Below are 13137 nucleotides of genomic sequence, written 5' to 3' on the forward strand. Positions count from 1 at the left end.
CAATGTCTGTCAAGCTCGGTCTCTGGGTGAGTACATCACTTCGTACTCGCGAGCTCCCGCTGACCCCCAGTCCCTCACTCTCGTCCCGGGAGAGAAGTACCCCCTCTACGTCAAGCACGACTTCCAGATCACCAACGCTGCCCTCTCGGATGAGCTCGCGTCCAAGGATGGCCGCTCCGTCCTCAAGGTCACGCACGTGCCCACCAACCCGGCCATGTTCGACTCGGACTCTGAGCTCGACTCGGACGACGAGGACATGATGATTGGGGATGATGATCTCCCGGAGGAGGACGAGTTTGAGCTCGATGTCGAGGAGGGCTTCAAGGAGGTTGAGAAGGCCAAGAAGGGGACCAACGGCGATGCGTCGATGGTGGAGGACGATGAGGACGAGGAGGATGACGAGGACGAGGACGAGGATGATGACTTCTCGGATGACGAGGAGGAGGTCACCAATGTCATCTGTGCTCTTACCGCCAGCAAGGTGAGTCGAGCTTCTAGTTGTGCCGAGCTGCTGCTTTCATTCTCTCCTGTACATCCTTATCCCTGGGAAATGCTTCCCCAGTTGCCCCGCACTTCATCATCCTGACCTTGGACAATTTTTCACCTTACCCCGACCCTCCCGCTACCTCCTTGCCCTTTTCGCGACATGTTTCTGCCCCGGCCGGCTGCACCTTGACATTAGTGGATGCCACGATCGTGAACACAGCTGACAACACAGATCGAGCAGGCCACCCTCAACATCACCTTCACCCGCGGCGAGGTTGTCATGTTCGAGATCACCGGTGACAAGTAGGTCTTCCCTTGGACCATTGGCTGTCACCATGGCCTGCGCTAACCCTCAGCGCCGTCCACCTCATGGGTAACTACATCGCCCAGCCCAACCCGTACGATGACTCGGATGACGAGCACGACCACGAGCACGACGACTACGACGAGATGTACGATGACGAGTCGGACGACGAGGAGGTCAGCGCGTAAGTCTTCTTGTACCTCATTCTGGTAGCCAAGCTGACGACTCAGCTACATCGAGGAGATGAAGGAGGCCAAGCCCAAGAAGGCCGTCACCGCTGCTCCCGCTGCTGAGCCCAAGGCCAAGAAGGCCGCTGCCCCCGCCGCTGCTGCCCCCGCTGCCGCTCCCGCCGTTGCCGACAAGAAGCGCAAGGCCGAGGCGATCGACTCGCCCGCCAAGACCGCAGAGTCCACCGAGGGGCTGAGCAAGGCGCAGAAGAAGAAGCTCGCCAAGAAGGCAAAGACGGAGGATGCGCCCGCTGCGGCTGCGGCTGCGCCGAAGGAGGGATCGGCCAAGCCTGCCGGCGTGAAGGTGAGGAAATAGATCTTTTCTGCGGTTCACGAGGGAGGTGGTAAGGGAGGAGTGAGGGAGAAAGAAAATTTGGCGATTTGCTATTCCAACCCCCATCCCTACGCTCGACAGGTATTGAGTCTAGTACCATGCATAGTTCTTGCTTAGACTGGGAGAAATGCAGGGACACTGGCTGATACTAACAGCGCACTTTGCCTTCCGGCCTGATTATCGAGGACATCAAGAAGGGGGATGGGCCCGCTGCCAAGGGCGGCAAGCGATTGTCTATGCGGTATGTCCTCTTCTGCTCCCTTTAGTGTATCATTCCACATCCTGGACAACCCTCGGGTGTAGCCGCAGTCTGACTGAGAGAATCCCAAGCTGACTCCGCAGATACATCGGCAAGCTCACCGACGGCAAGCAATTCGACGCCAACACGGCCGGTAAACCCTTCTCGTTCGTCCTCGGCCGCGGGGAGGTCATCAAGGGCTGGGACGAGGGTTTGATGGGTATGAACGTCGGCGGTGAGAGGCGGTTGACTGTGAGTATCTCTTGAGCCTTCAAGGTTTTGGAGAGATGATGGTGGATGAGGAGCTGATTCACAGATCCCCGCCAACTTGGCGTACGGCTCCCAGAAGATCCCCGGGATCCCCAAGAAGTGAGTCCTCTTCGTTTTGTCTACCAGAGTCGGGGAATGCGTAAAGTGAGAAACTTGGACTGATGAAACAGCTCGACCCTCAAGTTCGACGTCAAGCTTCTCGAGGTCAAATAGGCTCTCCCAGCTTACATGATCTTTGGTGTTTAGGGAAACAAAATAGTCTAGTCCGGGTTGAGTCCTGCTTGACTCGCATGGCATTATGCATATACTCTAGAAGTCTCCTCCTGCTACCGTCCGATGATGATGGGTCTCGCGGGCAGAACCCCCTCCCGCGCTCGGTATGAGGAGTAAGGCATTCCATTCCGACCAGCTGGTTTATTCCCGGACTGCGTAAGGCCAGGCGCCGGATATCGTGGTTGAGGCAGGCTAGCACCAGTCTCAGCACTGTCGATAGGCGACTGGGAGATGATGCGATGTGGCGAAATGTACGCGGAGGAAGGAGAAGAGCTCATGCCCAGGCTTGCGTATTACTGTCATATCAGCTACGCCAGCGCCTGACAAGGAGGGACATCTTTAAGCTGAGAATCACACGTACCTGTAGTTGATGATCAAGTGGCCTTCTGTCCCAAAGCATTTGTACAGGTTCCCAACTATATCATCCGGTGCAGGAGTAAATGCTGCATTGACGTAGGTGAACTGAAGCTATTAGCTCTGGGGTTGCTTCATCCACGATCCTGATCTGCGCTTCCAATTCCCCAAGTCTGCGAATCCGCTGGCAATCATAACGCGTTGGCCAACAAGGAATAGAGAGCTCACGAGTGGATCCCCCTCTTTGCTCCCAAGCTGTCCCCGGAGGAAGGTCACCACCGTCGCGTACTTGTTTCCCGCGGTGACCTTGAAGACGTTGTTCTTCATTATCGGGGCGGCGCCGATGGACTTGAAGCGGACTACGACTGTAGTGATCAGCAACATTTCCTCCTTCTGAGCCTGCTGCCGCCTATTTCAGGAGCGCGAAGAACTTTAGAGAGCGCCTGGTTGATGGATGATGGCGACAAGTGAAAGACCGACCTTTAGACGTATCTTTCTGCTTGTAGTGCTCCAGCGCGGCGATGGCGTTTGGCCGGATGACCATCGAAGCGGCGAGAGAAGGGCCTATCAGGGTATCAGTGTTTGTCGATATGCAGGCTTGAGAGCTTGAGCTCGGGCGCGCGCGACAGGACGCGTGATTCGTGTCCCAACGACCCCTGTCGGCGCGAGATAGGCGGTGGGAGAGGAGGAACATACCTGGTGCTTGACCATCTCCGATGCCTGGAGATGTCACGTCTGGGATCGGGGCCGAGAGGGACATCGCTGAAGTAGGAGGTGGTATGTAGGATTAAGGGGGTTGAATTGTTGATGCGTGGTTGATCGTAAGGTTTGGTCGAGTGTTTTGAGGAATGCGGAGCAAGTGCGCCGGTAAACCTCTTCCCGGACCCTCGACTTCTTGTCTTTGCCTCTCACATCTTGCATCTGGACTAATCTGGTCAGATCATCGCCTAATTAGTGCCGCTCCCTCTTACAAAGCGAGTCTAACACATCTTAAGTACGCTCGAGTCGCATTCAGCCTTTACTATGCCGGACCCTACGGACTCCACGGATCCCAAGAAGCCTGGAGATAATCCGCTCTTTGGCGCCACACCTGCACCGACAACGCCCTCGCCTAGCTCAACCACAGCTGCGCCTGATTCAGCTTCAGAGGAAAGACTATCATCAGGCAGCAAAGCTGCTTCTGATGTAACTGGGGCGCAAGAAAGCGGGTCGATCGCGCCGGGAACAAGCGAGCCGCTCTATGGGGCGTCGCCGCCTGCTGGTGCCAGTGGGGACTCAGGCGCACGGGAGAGGGTCGAAGCTGGATCAAGGGAACGCGTGGAGTCCTTGAAGCGGAGCAGAGAAGCCGCACTGAACAACACAAGCAACGTGAGCTGGCCATTACCTACAAGCTGGCTAGTCCCTACTTGCAGCGGAGTGGTAACACCGTAGCTAACTACTTTCAGTCACGTCCCCAACCTCCCCGTCCCCCAGCTCCCTCATATACCCGCCTCGCCCAAGCTCCTGCACCCGGTACCCGCCCACCCTCAACTCTGATCCCGTACCTCCGCCGAATCGGCTTCGTCCTCTCCCTCTTCCTCGGCGCGAGCGCGACTGTGTCGATGATATGGAGCGTCTTTCTGCTTCCTCGCTTACATGCGAGCTTTTCGGCAAGGCGGGCTTTGGCGGAACAGCAGACGGAGAGGGTATCGGGGCTTTTGGGGCGGTTGAAGGAGATCAGGGGGATGGGGGTGCATGCGGGGTACAAGCGGGAAGCAGCAGACGACGGAGAGGTGGGGGCTGAGGATGCAGAGACGGAAGGTAAAGAGGGGGTTCAGGGCGAAAAGGGGGAAGAGTCCAAAGCGATGATTCGGGAAATATCATCCTCCGCGCATTCGACCTCTTCGCATACATCGGACCCTTCCCCTGCTACATCACCCAACGTTCCACCCCTCCTCCCCGACCTCACATCTCTCATCGATACCCTCAAGAATCTCACCTCCACACGCTCCAACACAGCCACCACCCGTACCTCCCTCTTATCCACCATCGAATCCTACACCTCCGCACTACACCGCCAACTCTGGAATCCCCGGCCGGGAGCGGGCAAGGGCGCGTGGGGGACGGGGTATGGGCTGGGGACGCTAGATCAGAGCCTGAGGAATGAGGGGGCGACGGGCGGCGCGACGGCGGGGGTGTATAAGGATGGCTGGGAGGGAGAGGGGCTGGGCGATAGGGCGGAAGAGTGGGATAGGGTCCGGAAGGAGGTCAGAGGGATTAAGGGGATGTTGCTGGGCAGGAGAAGTATGGGGATCGGGGCGTAAGCGATGTCACGAGGGGAGTTCCGAGTGGAAATGGAGCTGCTACGTATCGCCTGGTGAGGTAGGACTGTACACTACATGATGTACTGCGCACCTTGCTTTAGGACAGCTTGGGAGCTCCACGCACACGACCCATGGCCATGCCAACGAGGAATGCACACGGACTACACCTCCACCTTTGGCTCGTCAAAGCGGTTCCAGGAGCCGATTTTGATGGGCGTCCCCTGCCTATCATACCTCTACTTTCTACACATACAACCACGTTCCAATTCCTAAGGAGGCTGCAGATCACCTGCGGAACAGACGAGATACTCAAGCAGTGAGATCCCGGTTCGGCGGGACGTCAGGCATCGATCGGGCGACAATTGCGCAGTTGTCAACAACCTCACCATGTCGGACGACCCAACGCCCCTCTGCCTACCGCCCCACCTACCATACCCGATAACGATCACCCGGCTCTTATTCTCATCCGCAGCCGCATTTTCAGCGGCATTGCCCGAATCTAATCAAATCGCAAGAGGAACCAAACTCCTCGAATACTCCTTTACGTCCGATACGTCGCGCCGGGCCCTCGCCAAGCGGACGGCCGGTACGGGAGATGCCCGGAAACGCGGAGAAGGGGAGGAAGAGGGTATAGGGGAGAATGATATGGTCGGGTCGTGGGAGTGTCCGATTGAGGGGGAGTTTGTGAAGTGGGGCAAAGGGGTGGAGGTGGGGATGAAGGTTGAGAAGCGGCAGGCCAAGTGAGTTCTACTGGTGCGCAAGGACGGGGCGGTCGGCCTTAGGGGTGCTCGTGGGAGGTATGAGCTAGCTGACTTGATTAGTCGGCCGGTGGTCTATGTTCAACAGGCTTGTACGCACCCTGTGCAGCTGCATGGGCTGTGCGGGATCTGCGGGAAGGAATTGACCGAGTGAGTGGGGTGCACCATCTCCAGCCAAAATCTCATCTTCGGCTCGTGAATCGGAGGAAGAGGATTGAGCTGATGCTCTATAGGAATGACTACATCACCCCTGCTTCAGCTACGGCGAGTGCACCGGGACCATCAAGGTTTCCAGGGGCGTACGAAATGGGGCATGATAGTCTCGGTGTTACGGTCTCCTCCAATGTACGTTTGCATCTTCCTTCCTGGAATCTCTTCCGCAGCCCACCCCCTTCTTCACGTCCCTGCGAATGTCGCTGAAGATGCAGGAAGCCGCCCGCCTGGAGTCCCAATCTCGGACGGACCTCCTCAGCTCTCGCCGCCTGTCCCTGATCGTCGACCTGGACCAGACCATCATCCACACAACAGTTGACCCAACAGTCGGGGAATGGCTAGAAGAGATCCGTCGGAGCGACGCCGAAGAGGCTGCTGCTGCCGCTGCCGCCCAGGCTGCTCCAGCAGAAGGCGGAGAAGCAGGATCGAGCGAGAAGCCCCAATCTAAACCAGCCAAAGTGAAGCGGAGACCCAATCCGAACGCCGAGGCACTGAGGGATGTGGCCTCTTTCCAGCTGGAAGATGATATGCCTCCTGGAGCAGCTCCGGGCAGACGGAGCGGGGCGGAGAGATGGTACTATACGAAACCGAGGTGAGCTACCTCGATTCTACCGAAGTGTACAAGGGAAGAAGCTGATGTGTCAGACCCGGATTGCCAAAGTTCTTGGAGAGCATGTCGGAGCTATACGAGATGCACGTCTATACGATGGGTACTCGGACGTATGCGGACGCAATCTGTAAAGCTGTCGATCCGGATGGGAAGATCTTTGGTGGGCGGATATTGAGTCGAGATGAGAGTGGGAGTGAGCTTTGTCGATCTTCGCCGATGGCATCGGGACAGCTGAGCTGATACATTAGGTCTGAGCTCAAAGAGCCTGAAGCGACTGTTCCCGACAGACCAGAGTATGGTGGTTGTCATTGACGATCGGGCGGATGTATGGGGAGAGCTGCCGAATCTGGTGAAGGTTATTCCATGTAGGTTGTCCCCGCCGCTCTTTCGTGTCACATGTCGCTGATTGGACAGACGACTTCTTCCTCGGAATAGGCGACATCAATTCCAATCCTGCTGGAAACAAAACAGTCCGAACCTCCGGTACAGTCGGCGGCTCATCTCCATCTCGCAAATCACCATCACCATCGTCGCCATCCGCTTCATCCGGCTCGCCCGCTTCAGCTTCGAGCTCTTCGGCAGCGGGGCCCACCACTCCTGAGGCCCAGTCTGTCGATACCGCAGATGCCCAAGCGGGGATCACGGCCGGGGACGACATCAAGGAGGACCGACTGCACAAAGTCGAGGAAGAACGACCGCTCAAGAAGCTGGCAGAGCAGATGGAGAAGGCGTTGGCGGCTTCGCTGGAGGCCGCCGCCGGGCCTGATCGGGATACTGCAGGTGGGCTGGGCGGCGGTACATCAGAGGGGAAGCCGGGCGCGGCGTCTGAGGCGAAAGAAGGGACGATTGCGCAGAGGAGCACAACGCCAGAGGGGAGCCCTCCGCCTGCGGATGTGCCGTTGCTCAATCCGAAGGATTATGAGCTGGGACGATTGAGTCGGGTGAGCTATGCCGTCCAACTGCTTCCCTTGACTCCACAAGGAGCTGCAATGGGATGGAAAGTGTAGCTGACATGCAGATCCTTACTGAAATACATCGGTCCTTCTACGCGGCATATGATGCTCGTCCACCAGATGCTGCGGATGAAGACCCGCCTCCTATGGGCTGTGATGTAGAGGTGAGCTGCACGCGAGCTCGACACGGTCTTGCGGTTCGGGTGACGGGTTGCATAGTTGACTTATCAGTTGATCATCCCCGACATGAAGTCGAGAGTCCTCGAAGGATGCAGCATTGTCTTTTCAGGTGTAATCCCTCAAGGTGTCCGGCCGGAAAAGTAAGTCGCCCCCCATGTTGCCACCTTGAAGTGAGCAACCACTGATAGCCAGGTCCGAGATCTGGATGGTCGCCCAAGTCTACGGCGCCCGACCCCTCGTCGAGCCTTCCCCAGCCATGACCCACTGTGTCTGCGTCACGGCCGGAACCGAAAAGACACACCGGACCCAAAAGTTGGGAAAATGGGTCGTCAAGCTCGAATGGATGTTGCAGTGCCTGGCAGAATGGAGGCGGGTGGACGAGGCGCCATGGGATTGTTTTCCCGAACAAACAAAGGCGAGGCTGGCTTATGAGGCGCGAGAGGCGGCAGCGGGTCGGAAGGGGAAGGACAAGGGGATGGACAAGGAGCAAGAGAAAGAGGGGGAGGCGGATGGGGAGCCAGGAGGAATGAGGGTCCATGCTGGTGAGGAGGTGAAGGAGCCGGAAGGAGGAGCGGAAATGGTAGAAGGGGAGATGGATGATCCGGGATTTGAAACGGGTGGATGGGATGAGGCGGCCGAGAGGGAGTTCGAGGCGTTCTTGGAAGGGTCGGATGATGGGATGTCAGAGAAGGGCAGGTGAGCTGACGACTCCCTACAACGCCCTTCGGCCTCTGCAGTTATGTCGATAGCTGACTCTCAGTGTGGCCTCCTCGCCCAGCTCTGTTCCCGGAACACCTCGCAAACGCGTTCGATACGCAGACGAGGAAGATCTCCCCCTCACGTCTTTCCGAGATCCACCGGCGAAACGTCCTTCGATGGATGTGGCCGAATCAGGGGACAGTCCCGAGCGGAAGAGGAAACGCCCCATTCAACTGGGTCCGCCACCTGATCGGGACGAGGGTGATTCGACCAAGATTGAGATCAGCGAAGCGATGAAGGAGAGGATACAGAGGCAGGTCGAAGAAGCAGAGGCGGAGCGGAGGGAGGAAGGCGAGGAGGCGGCGAGTGAGGCGGAGACGGAGGGGGAGGACGAGTTTGCGAGGATGGTGAGTCTGAGCACTTTGTTCGAGAGAGTGCAGAGCTGATGAAGTTTAGTTGGCAGAAAGTCTTGATGAATGAGCCATAGCACCACGCAAGGCTTTTGGAGAGGATACTGCCGATGCAGCAGACTCCTATCTTGGCTTTTATACATGCGTCAATACGCGGCAACCTCGATCTTAGTTCTTTCATGCTGGAGTCCTTGCGGTACTGGATGATGCTGCCGTCCATTTCAGCACCCTGCGCCGAGAAACGGCAGCCATTCAGAAGGAGTCATTAGGGCTGACCATCGCGAGGAATGAGTCGACTTTGGCTTGGACCTTTGGCTTGGCGCTCTTTTGCGTTCGCTCCTTCGCTTGCCTTCGCACCGCAGTCTGGTATTTTCATTGTGCAGCTCAAAGTCACTCCGACGGCCACGCCTGTCGTCGTGACTGAGGCGCTGCTGTAGATGACGTCCAAAAGTTCTGGTGCAGACACCAGCCCCGCCCGGTCGCCTCAGCCTGCCAAGCCTCGGAACCTGGCGATTCGCACCTTCCGCTCCGTCCTCTCTTTTGCCATCGAGCAGTGGTTCCTCCTTCTACTAGGTCTCCTCATCCTCCTTGCCTACTTTTTCCCCATCGTCGGTCGCCGCGGCGGTTCCATAAGATCGGAATACACTGTCAATTATGGCGGCGTTGCTCTTATCTTCCTTATCTCTGGTCTTTCACTCCCATTCGACAAGTTGCTCAAGCACGCCAAAAACCTCCGGCTACACCTCATCGTCCAGACCTACTCGTTCCTCATCACCTCGTCAGTCTTCTTCGGGATAGCCGCAGCGGCGAGCACCAACCCTTATATCGAAACCTCGGCGCTTATCGGATTGATCGCGGTCGGGTGCCTCCCCACCACCATCGCGAGCAATGTCACCATGACGCGCGAGGCGGGCGGGGACGTCGCGGCCACGATGGTCAGCGTGACGATTGGGAACCTGCTGGGACCCTTCATCTCCCCGCTTTTGATTGCGAGGCTGTACCTCCCGGCAGTGGGCAAGTTTAGGGAGTGGATACCCGCCGAGGCAGTTGGCGATCTCACCCCGCTGTATCGGAATGTGATGATGCAGATGGGGCTGAGTGTCTATCTGCCGCTCGTGGTGGGGCAGGTGGTTAGGGCGCTCTTCACGGATTTCGTGCAGAAGGTGGTGACCAAGTACAAGCTGGCCAAGGTGGGGTCGGTCATGCTACTCCTGCTGGTCTGGTGAGTCTTTCCTGGCATTCCGCTTTCCCACGTCCCTCTCACTTGTCAGACCCTTCACTGCTCTTCACTACTGCAGCCCCTTGTGAGCAAGAGCTGACCTGCAGGTCCACGTTCTGTAACGCCTTCTCCTCCGGCTCGCTCTCCACACTCAACACATCCACTATCGTCTTTATCATCTTCATCAACCTCCTTCTTTGTATCGGCTTCACGATCCTGACCTTCTTTACGGTCCGTCCGCCCAAGGCATGGAACCGGTGGAATGGCGTGCTGTTCAAGCGGGTTAGTAAAGAGGAGGTCATCAGTTACTGCTTCTGTTGCCCAGCCAAAACACAAGGTGAGCTCCTCTCTCCTCACATTCTCCCTGATGGCAGCTTACCTGACGTCTTAGCCCTCGGTATCCCTCTCCTCGCTTCCATGTATACTTCTTCGTCCGACGCGACTCGGTCCCTCATTCAGATCCCCGTCGTGCTGTATACGGTGGAACAGGTGTTCGTTGGTCAATTCATGATCTGGTGGTTCAAGCGATGGCTGGCCAAGGATCAGGCGAGGCTAGACGCTGAGGCGGCGATGGGTAGGGACGCGACGGATGCGCGTGTAGAGGAGAAGGATGGGGAAGAGGAGTCGAAGGGTGGGATCGGCGGGGCAGATGGGACAGCGGGCGTGGCAGGCACAGAGGGAGGCCTGAGACGACTCGGCACGGGGGTGAAGGACGAGGAGGCTGGAAGCACCTTTGCGACAGATCATCGTCGGGACACGAAGGGCTGAGCCAAAGTCAGGGGAGGGGATCTGTCGGAACATCTTAGAGTTGTAGCTTCTTGACGTGTATCGCTCATTAGGACCCCCGAGTCTCTTCCGCAGCTCTACAGGCTCCGACCCTTATTGCCACCGTCATTGGAGTCGCTCTCGGCCTGTTAGGTACTGGGGATGCGCTCTGATCGTCCTGCAGCAAGAGATCCGTTGTTGACGACGCACGGACCTGCCTCGAAAATCTCTCCGGGCCTCCGACTTTTCCCCCACACACACCCTATGTATGTATCATACCTTGCTTTCATACATCTATCTACCACATATAGATCAGCTCACTATGTCCGACTCTGCCACCAAAAACACAGCTCCCATCGGTGGGTCATCGCTAAGGAACCGCTTGAGAGCTAAAGCTAATTGTCATAGCCCTTCTCTCCGTTTACGATAAGGATGGGCTCTTGCCTTTCGCCAAGGGGCTCAAGGAGCTCGGCTTCAGGCTGCTCGGTAGCGGAGGTACTGCGAAGATGATCAGGGAAGCTGGTATTGAGATTGAGTAAGTCTATCCAAGTCCGAATGCGCCGCGCGGATGCTGACAGCGGTAGGGACGTCTCATCCATCACCAACGCACCGGAGATGCTCGGTGGACGGGTCAAGACCCTTCACCCCGCTGTCCACGGCGGTAAGTCTCTTGCTCACTCCTCAAGGATCTTTGGCTGATCAATAGGTATTCTCTCCCGGGACATCCCCTCCGACCTTGCCGATCTCGCTACCAACTCCATCTCCCCCATTACCCTCGTCGTTTGCAACCTCTACCCCTTCGTCCTGCAGACCAGCAAGCCCGACTGCACCCTTGCTTCGGCTATCGAGGAGATCGACATCGGAGGTGTCACCCTTCTCCGTGCCGCAGCCAAGAACCACGCTCGCGTCTCGATCATCTCATCCCCCTCGGACTACACCTCCATCCTGGACGAATGGCGCTCCAAGGGGTCGGTCTCGGATGAGACCAAGCGTGGACTCGCGCTCAAAGCTTTCGAGAGCACCAAGAGCTACGACGAGGCCATCGCGGACTACTTCAGGAAGATGTACTCCTCGCCGGACTCCGAGAAGGGTATGGAGGCCGCTGCTGGGGTCGGCTACCAGCGTTTAGGGTTGAGGTATGGAGCCAACCCGCACCAGAAGCCAGCTCAGGCATTCGTCGAGACAGGAGAAATGCCAGTCACCGGTATGTCAACTTCTAAAGGGGGTGATCCGGAGCTGATAGTTCAGTCCTGTCCGGCTCGCCCGGCTACATCAACTTGCTCGACGCTCTCAACTCGTGGGCGCTCGTCAAGGAGCTGTCTGCTGCTCTCAACCTCCCCGCTGCTGCTTCCTTCAAGCACGTCTCGCCCGCTGGAGCTGCGGTCGGACTCGAGCTTGACGAAAGAGAGAAGAAGGTGTTCGGTGTGGAGGACCTGAAGGAGCTGTCAAGCTTGGCTTGCGCGTACGCCCGGGCACGAGGTAGGTCATCCAGACGGAAGTGAGGGGACCTAAGCTGAAGCACAGGTGCGGACCGCATGTCGTCCTTCGGCGACTTTATCGCTCTTTCCCACACCGTCGACACCCCCACCGCCAAGATCATCTCCCGGGAAGTCTCGGACGGAGTCATCGCTCCTGGATACGAGCCAGAAGCACTTGAGATCTTGAAGAAGAAGAAGGGCGGAAAGTACTGTGTTCTCCAGGTAAGTCAGCTCTGGAGCACCCTCGACCGAGCTGACATGTAGATGGACCCCAACTACGAGCCACCAGCGATCGAGACCCGCCAGGTCTACGGTATCTCGATGCAACAAAAGCGGAATGACTGCAAGATCGATGCTTCTCTCTTCGAGAACGTGGTCACCAAGAACAAGGAGGTGAGTTTGGATTTGACTCGGCTGACGGTCAGGTACCCAAGCAGGCCATCATCGACCTCACTGTCGCTACTCTTGCTCTGAAATACACCCAATCCAACTCGGTCTGCTACGCCCTCAACGGTACCGTCATCGGTCTTGGTGCCGGCCAACAATCGCGTATCCACTGCACCCGACTCGCAGGAGACAAGGCAGACAACTGGTGGCTCCGTCATCACCCGCGCGTCCTCGACCTTCCCTTCAAGAAGGGTACCAAGCGGGCCGACAAGGCCAACGCCATTGACCTGTTCGTCACATCTCAGGCGTACGCTGCCGAGGGTGGTGAGAGGGCGCAATGGGAGAGCCTGTTCGACTCGGTACCCGAGGAGTTGACAGCAGCGGAGAAGAAGGAGCACATGGCGCAGCTCAAGGGGGTGGTTTGCTCTTCGGACGCATTCTTCCCTTTCCCGGACAATGTGCACCGCGCGAGGAAGAGCGGAGCGACGTATCTTGCTGCGCCGGGTGGAAGTATCATGGATGCCGAGTGTATCAAGGCGGCGGACGAGATGGATATGGTGTTCTGCCACACCACGCTGCGATTGGTGGGTCACGGCATCTATCCGCGCTCTATCGAGGACGAAGCTGACAAAGTAGTTCCACCATTAGACGTATAAGGCTGTTCAAGGAGTACTTC

General features: G+C 57.5%; 6 protein-coding genes across 6 annotated transcripts; 5 read left to right on the forward strand and 1 right to left on the reverse strand.

Annotated features, from left to right (window-relative positions):
- Positions 1-2: 2 nt before the first annotated feature.
- On the forward strand, positions 3-2072 carry MKK02DRAFT_28892 (uncharacterized protein; the record flags this gene model as incomplete). Its single annotated transcript, XM_053087663.1, has 9 exons — positions 3-26; positions 71-481; positions 719-789; positions 843-974; positions 1021-1321; positions 1507-1592; positions 1694-1841; positions 1906-1958; positions 2030-2072. The coding sequence occupies 9 exons, from the start codon at positions 3-5 to the stop codon at positions 2070-2072; spliced, it is 1269 nt and encodes a 422-aa protein (XP_052944007.1).
- A 334-nt stretch (positions 2073-2406) lies between these two features.
- MKK02DRAFT_28893 (ubiquitin-like autophagy protein Apg12-domain-containing protein) lies at positions 2407-3246 on the reverse strand (the record flags this gene model as incomplete). The annotated part of the gene is made up of 5 exons (XM_053087664.1): positions 2407-2428; positions 2494-2594; positions 2715-2851; positions 2967-3050; positions 3183-3246. The coding sequence occupies 5 exons, from the start codon at positions 3244-3246 to the stop codon at positions 2407-2409; spliced, it is 408 nt and encodes a 135-aa protein (XP_052944008.1).
- Positions 3247-3509: 263 nt separating this feature from the next.
- Positions 3510-4789, forward strand: MKK02DRAFT_38905 (uncharacterized protein; the record flags this gene model as incomplete). Its single annotated transcript, XM_053090341.1, has 2 exons — positions 3510-3854; positions 3932-4789. 2 exons carry the CDS (start codon positions 3510-3512, stop codon positions 4787-4789), a joined length of 1203 nt encoding a protein of 400 aa, XP_052944009.1.
- A 387-nt stretch (positions 4790-5176) lies between these two features.
- On the forward strand, positions 5177-8682 carry MKK02DRAFT_38906 (putative carboxy-terminal domain phosphatase; the record flags this gene model as incomplete). Its single annotated transcript, XM_053090342.1, has 12 exons — positions 5177-5529; positions 5611-5697; positions 5781-5892; positions 5976-6352; positions 6406-6563; positions 6619-6735; positions 6785-7311; positions 7389-7487; positions 7555-7643; positions 7696-8199; positions 8264-8609; positions 8659-8682. The coding sequence occupies 12 exons, from the start codon at positions 5177-5179 to the stop codon at positions 8680-8682; spliced, it is 2793 nt and encodes a 930-aa protein (XP_052944010.1).
- Positions 8683-9049: 367 nt separating this feature from the next.
- Positions 9050-10599, forward strand: MKK02DRAFT_18152 (SBF-like CPA transporter family-domain-containing protein; the record flags this gene model as incomplete). Its single annotated transcript, XM_053085903.1, has 3 exons — positions 9050-9834; positions 9939-10168; positions 10223-10599. The coding sequence occupies 3 exons, from the start codon at positions 9050-9052 to the stop codon at positions 10597-10599; spliced, it is 1392 nt and encodes a 463-aa protein (XP_052944011.1).
- A 319-nt stretch (positions 10600-10918) lies between these two features.
- MKK02DRAFT_38908 (cytidine deaminase-like protein) lies at positions 10919-13109 on the forward strand (the record flags this gene model as incomplete). The annotated part of the gene is made up of 9 exons (XM_053090343.1): positions 10919-10955; positions 11005-11131; positions 11181-11257; positions 11303-11800; positions 11845-12075; positions 12121-12296; positions 12339-12467; positions 12500-13045; positions 13098-13109. The coding sequence occupies 9 exons, from the start codon at positions 10919-10921 to the stop codon at positions 13107-13109; spliced, it is 1833 nt and encodes a 610-aa protein (XP_052944012.1).
- Positions 13110-13137: the final 28 nt, after the last annotated feature.

This window comes from Dioszegia hungarica (genome assembly GCF_025882075.1).
Source record: "Dioszegia hungarica strain PDD-24b-2 chromosome Unknown MKK02contig_16, whole genome shotgun sequence".
NCBI classification, from domain to species: domain Eukaryota; kingdom Fungi; phylum Basidiomycota; class Tremellomycetes; order Tremellales; family Bulleribasidiaceae; genus Dioszegia; species Dioszegia hungarica.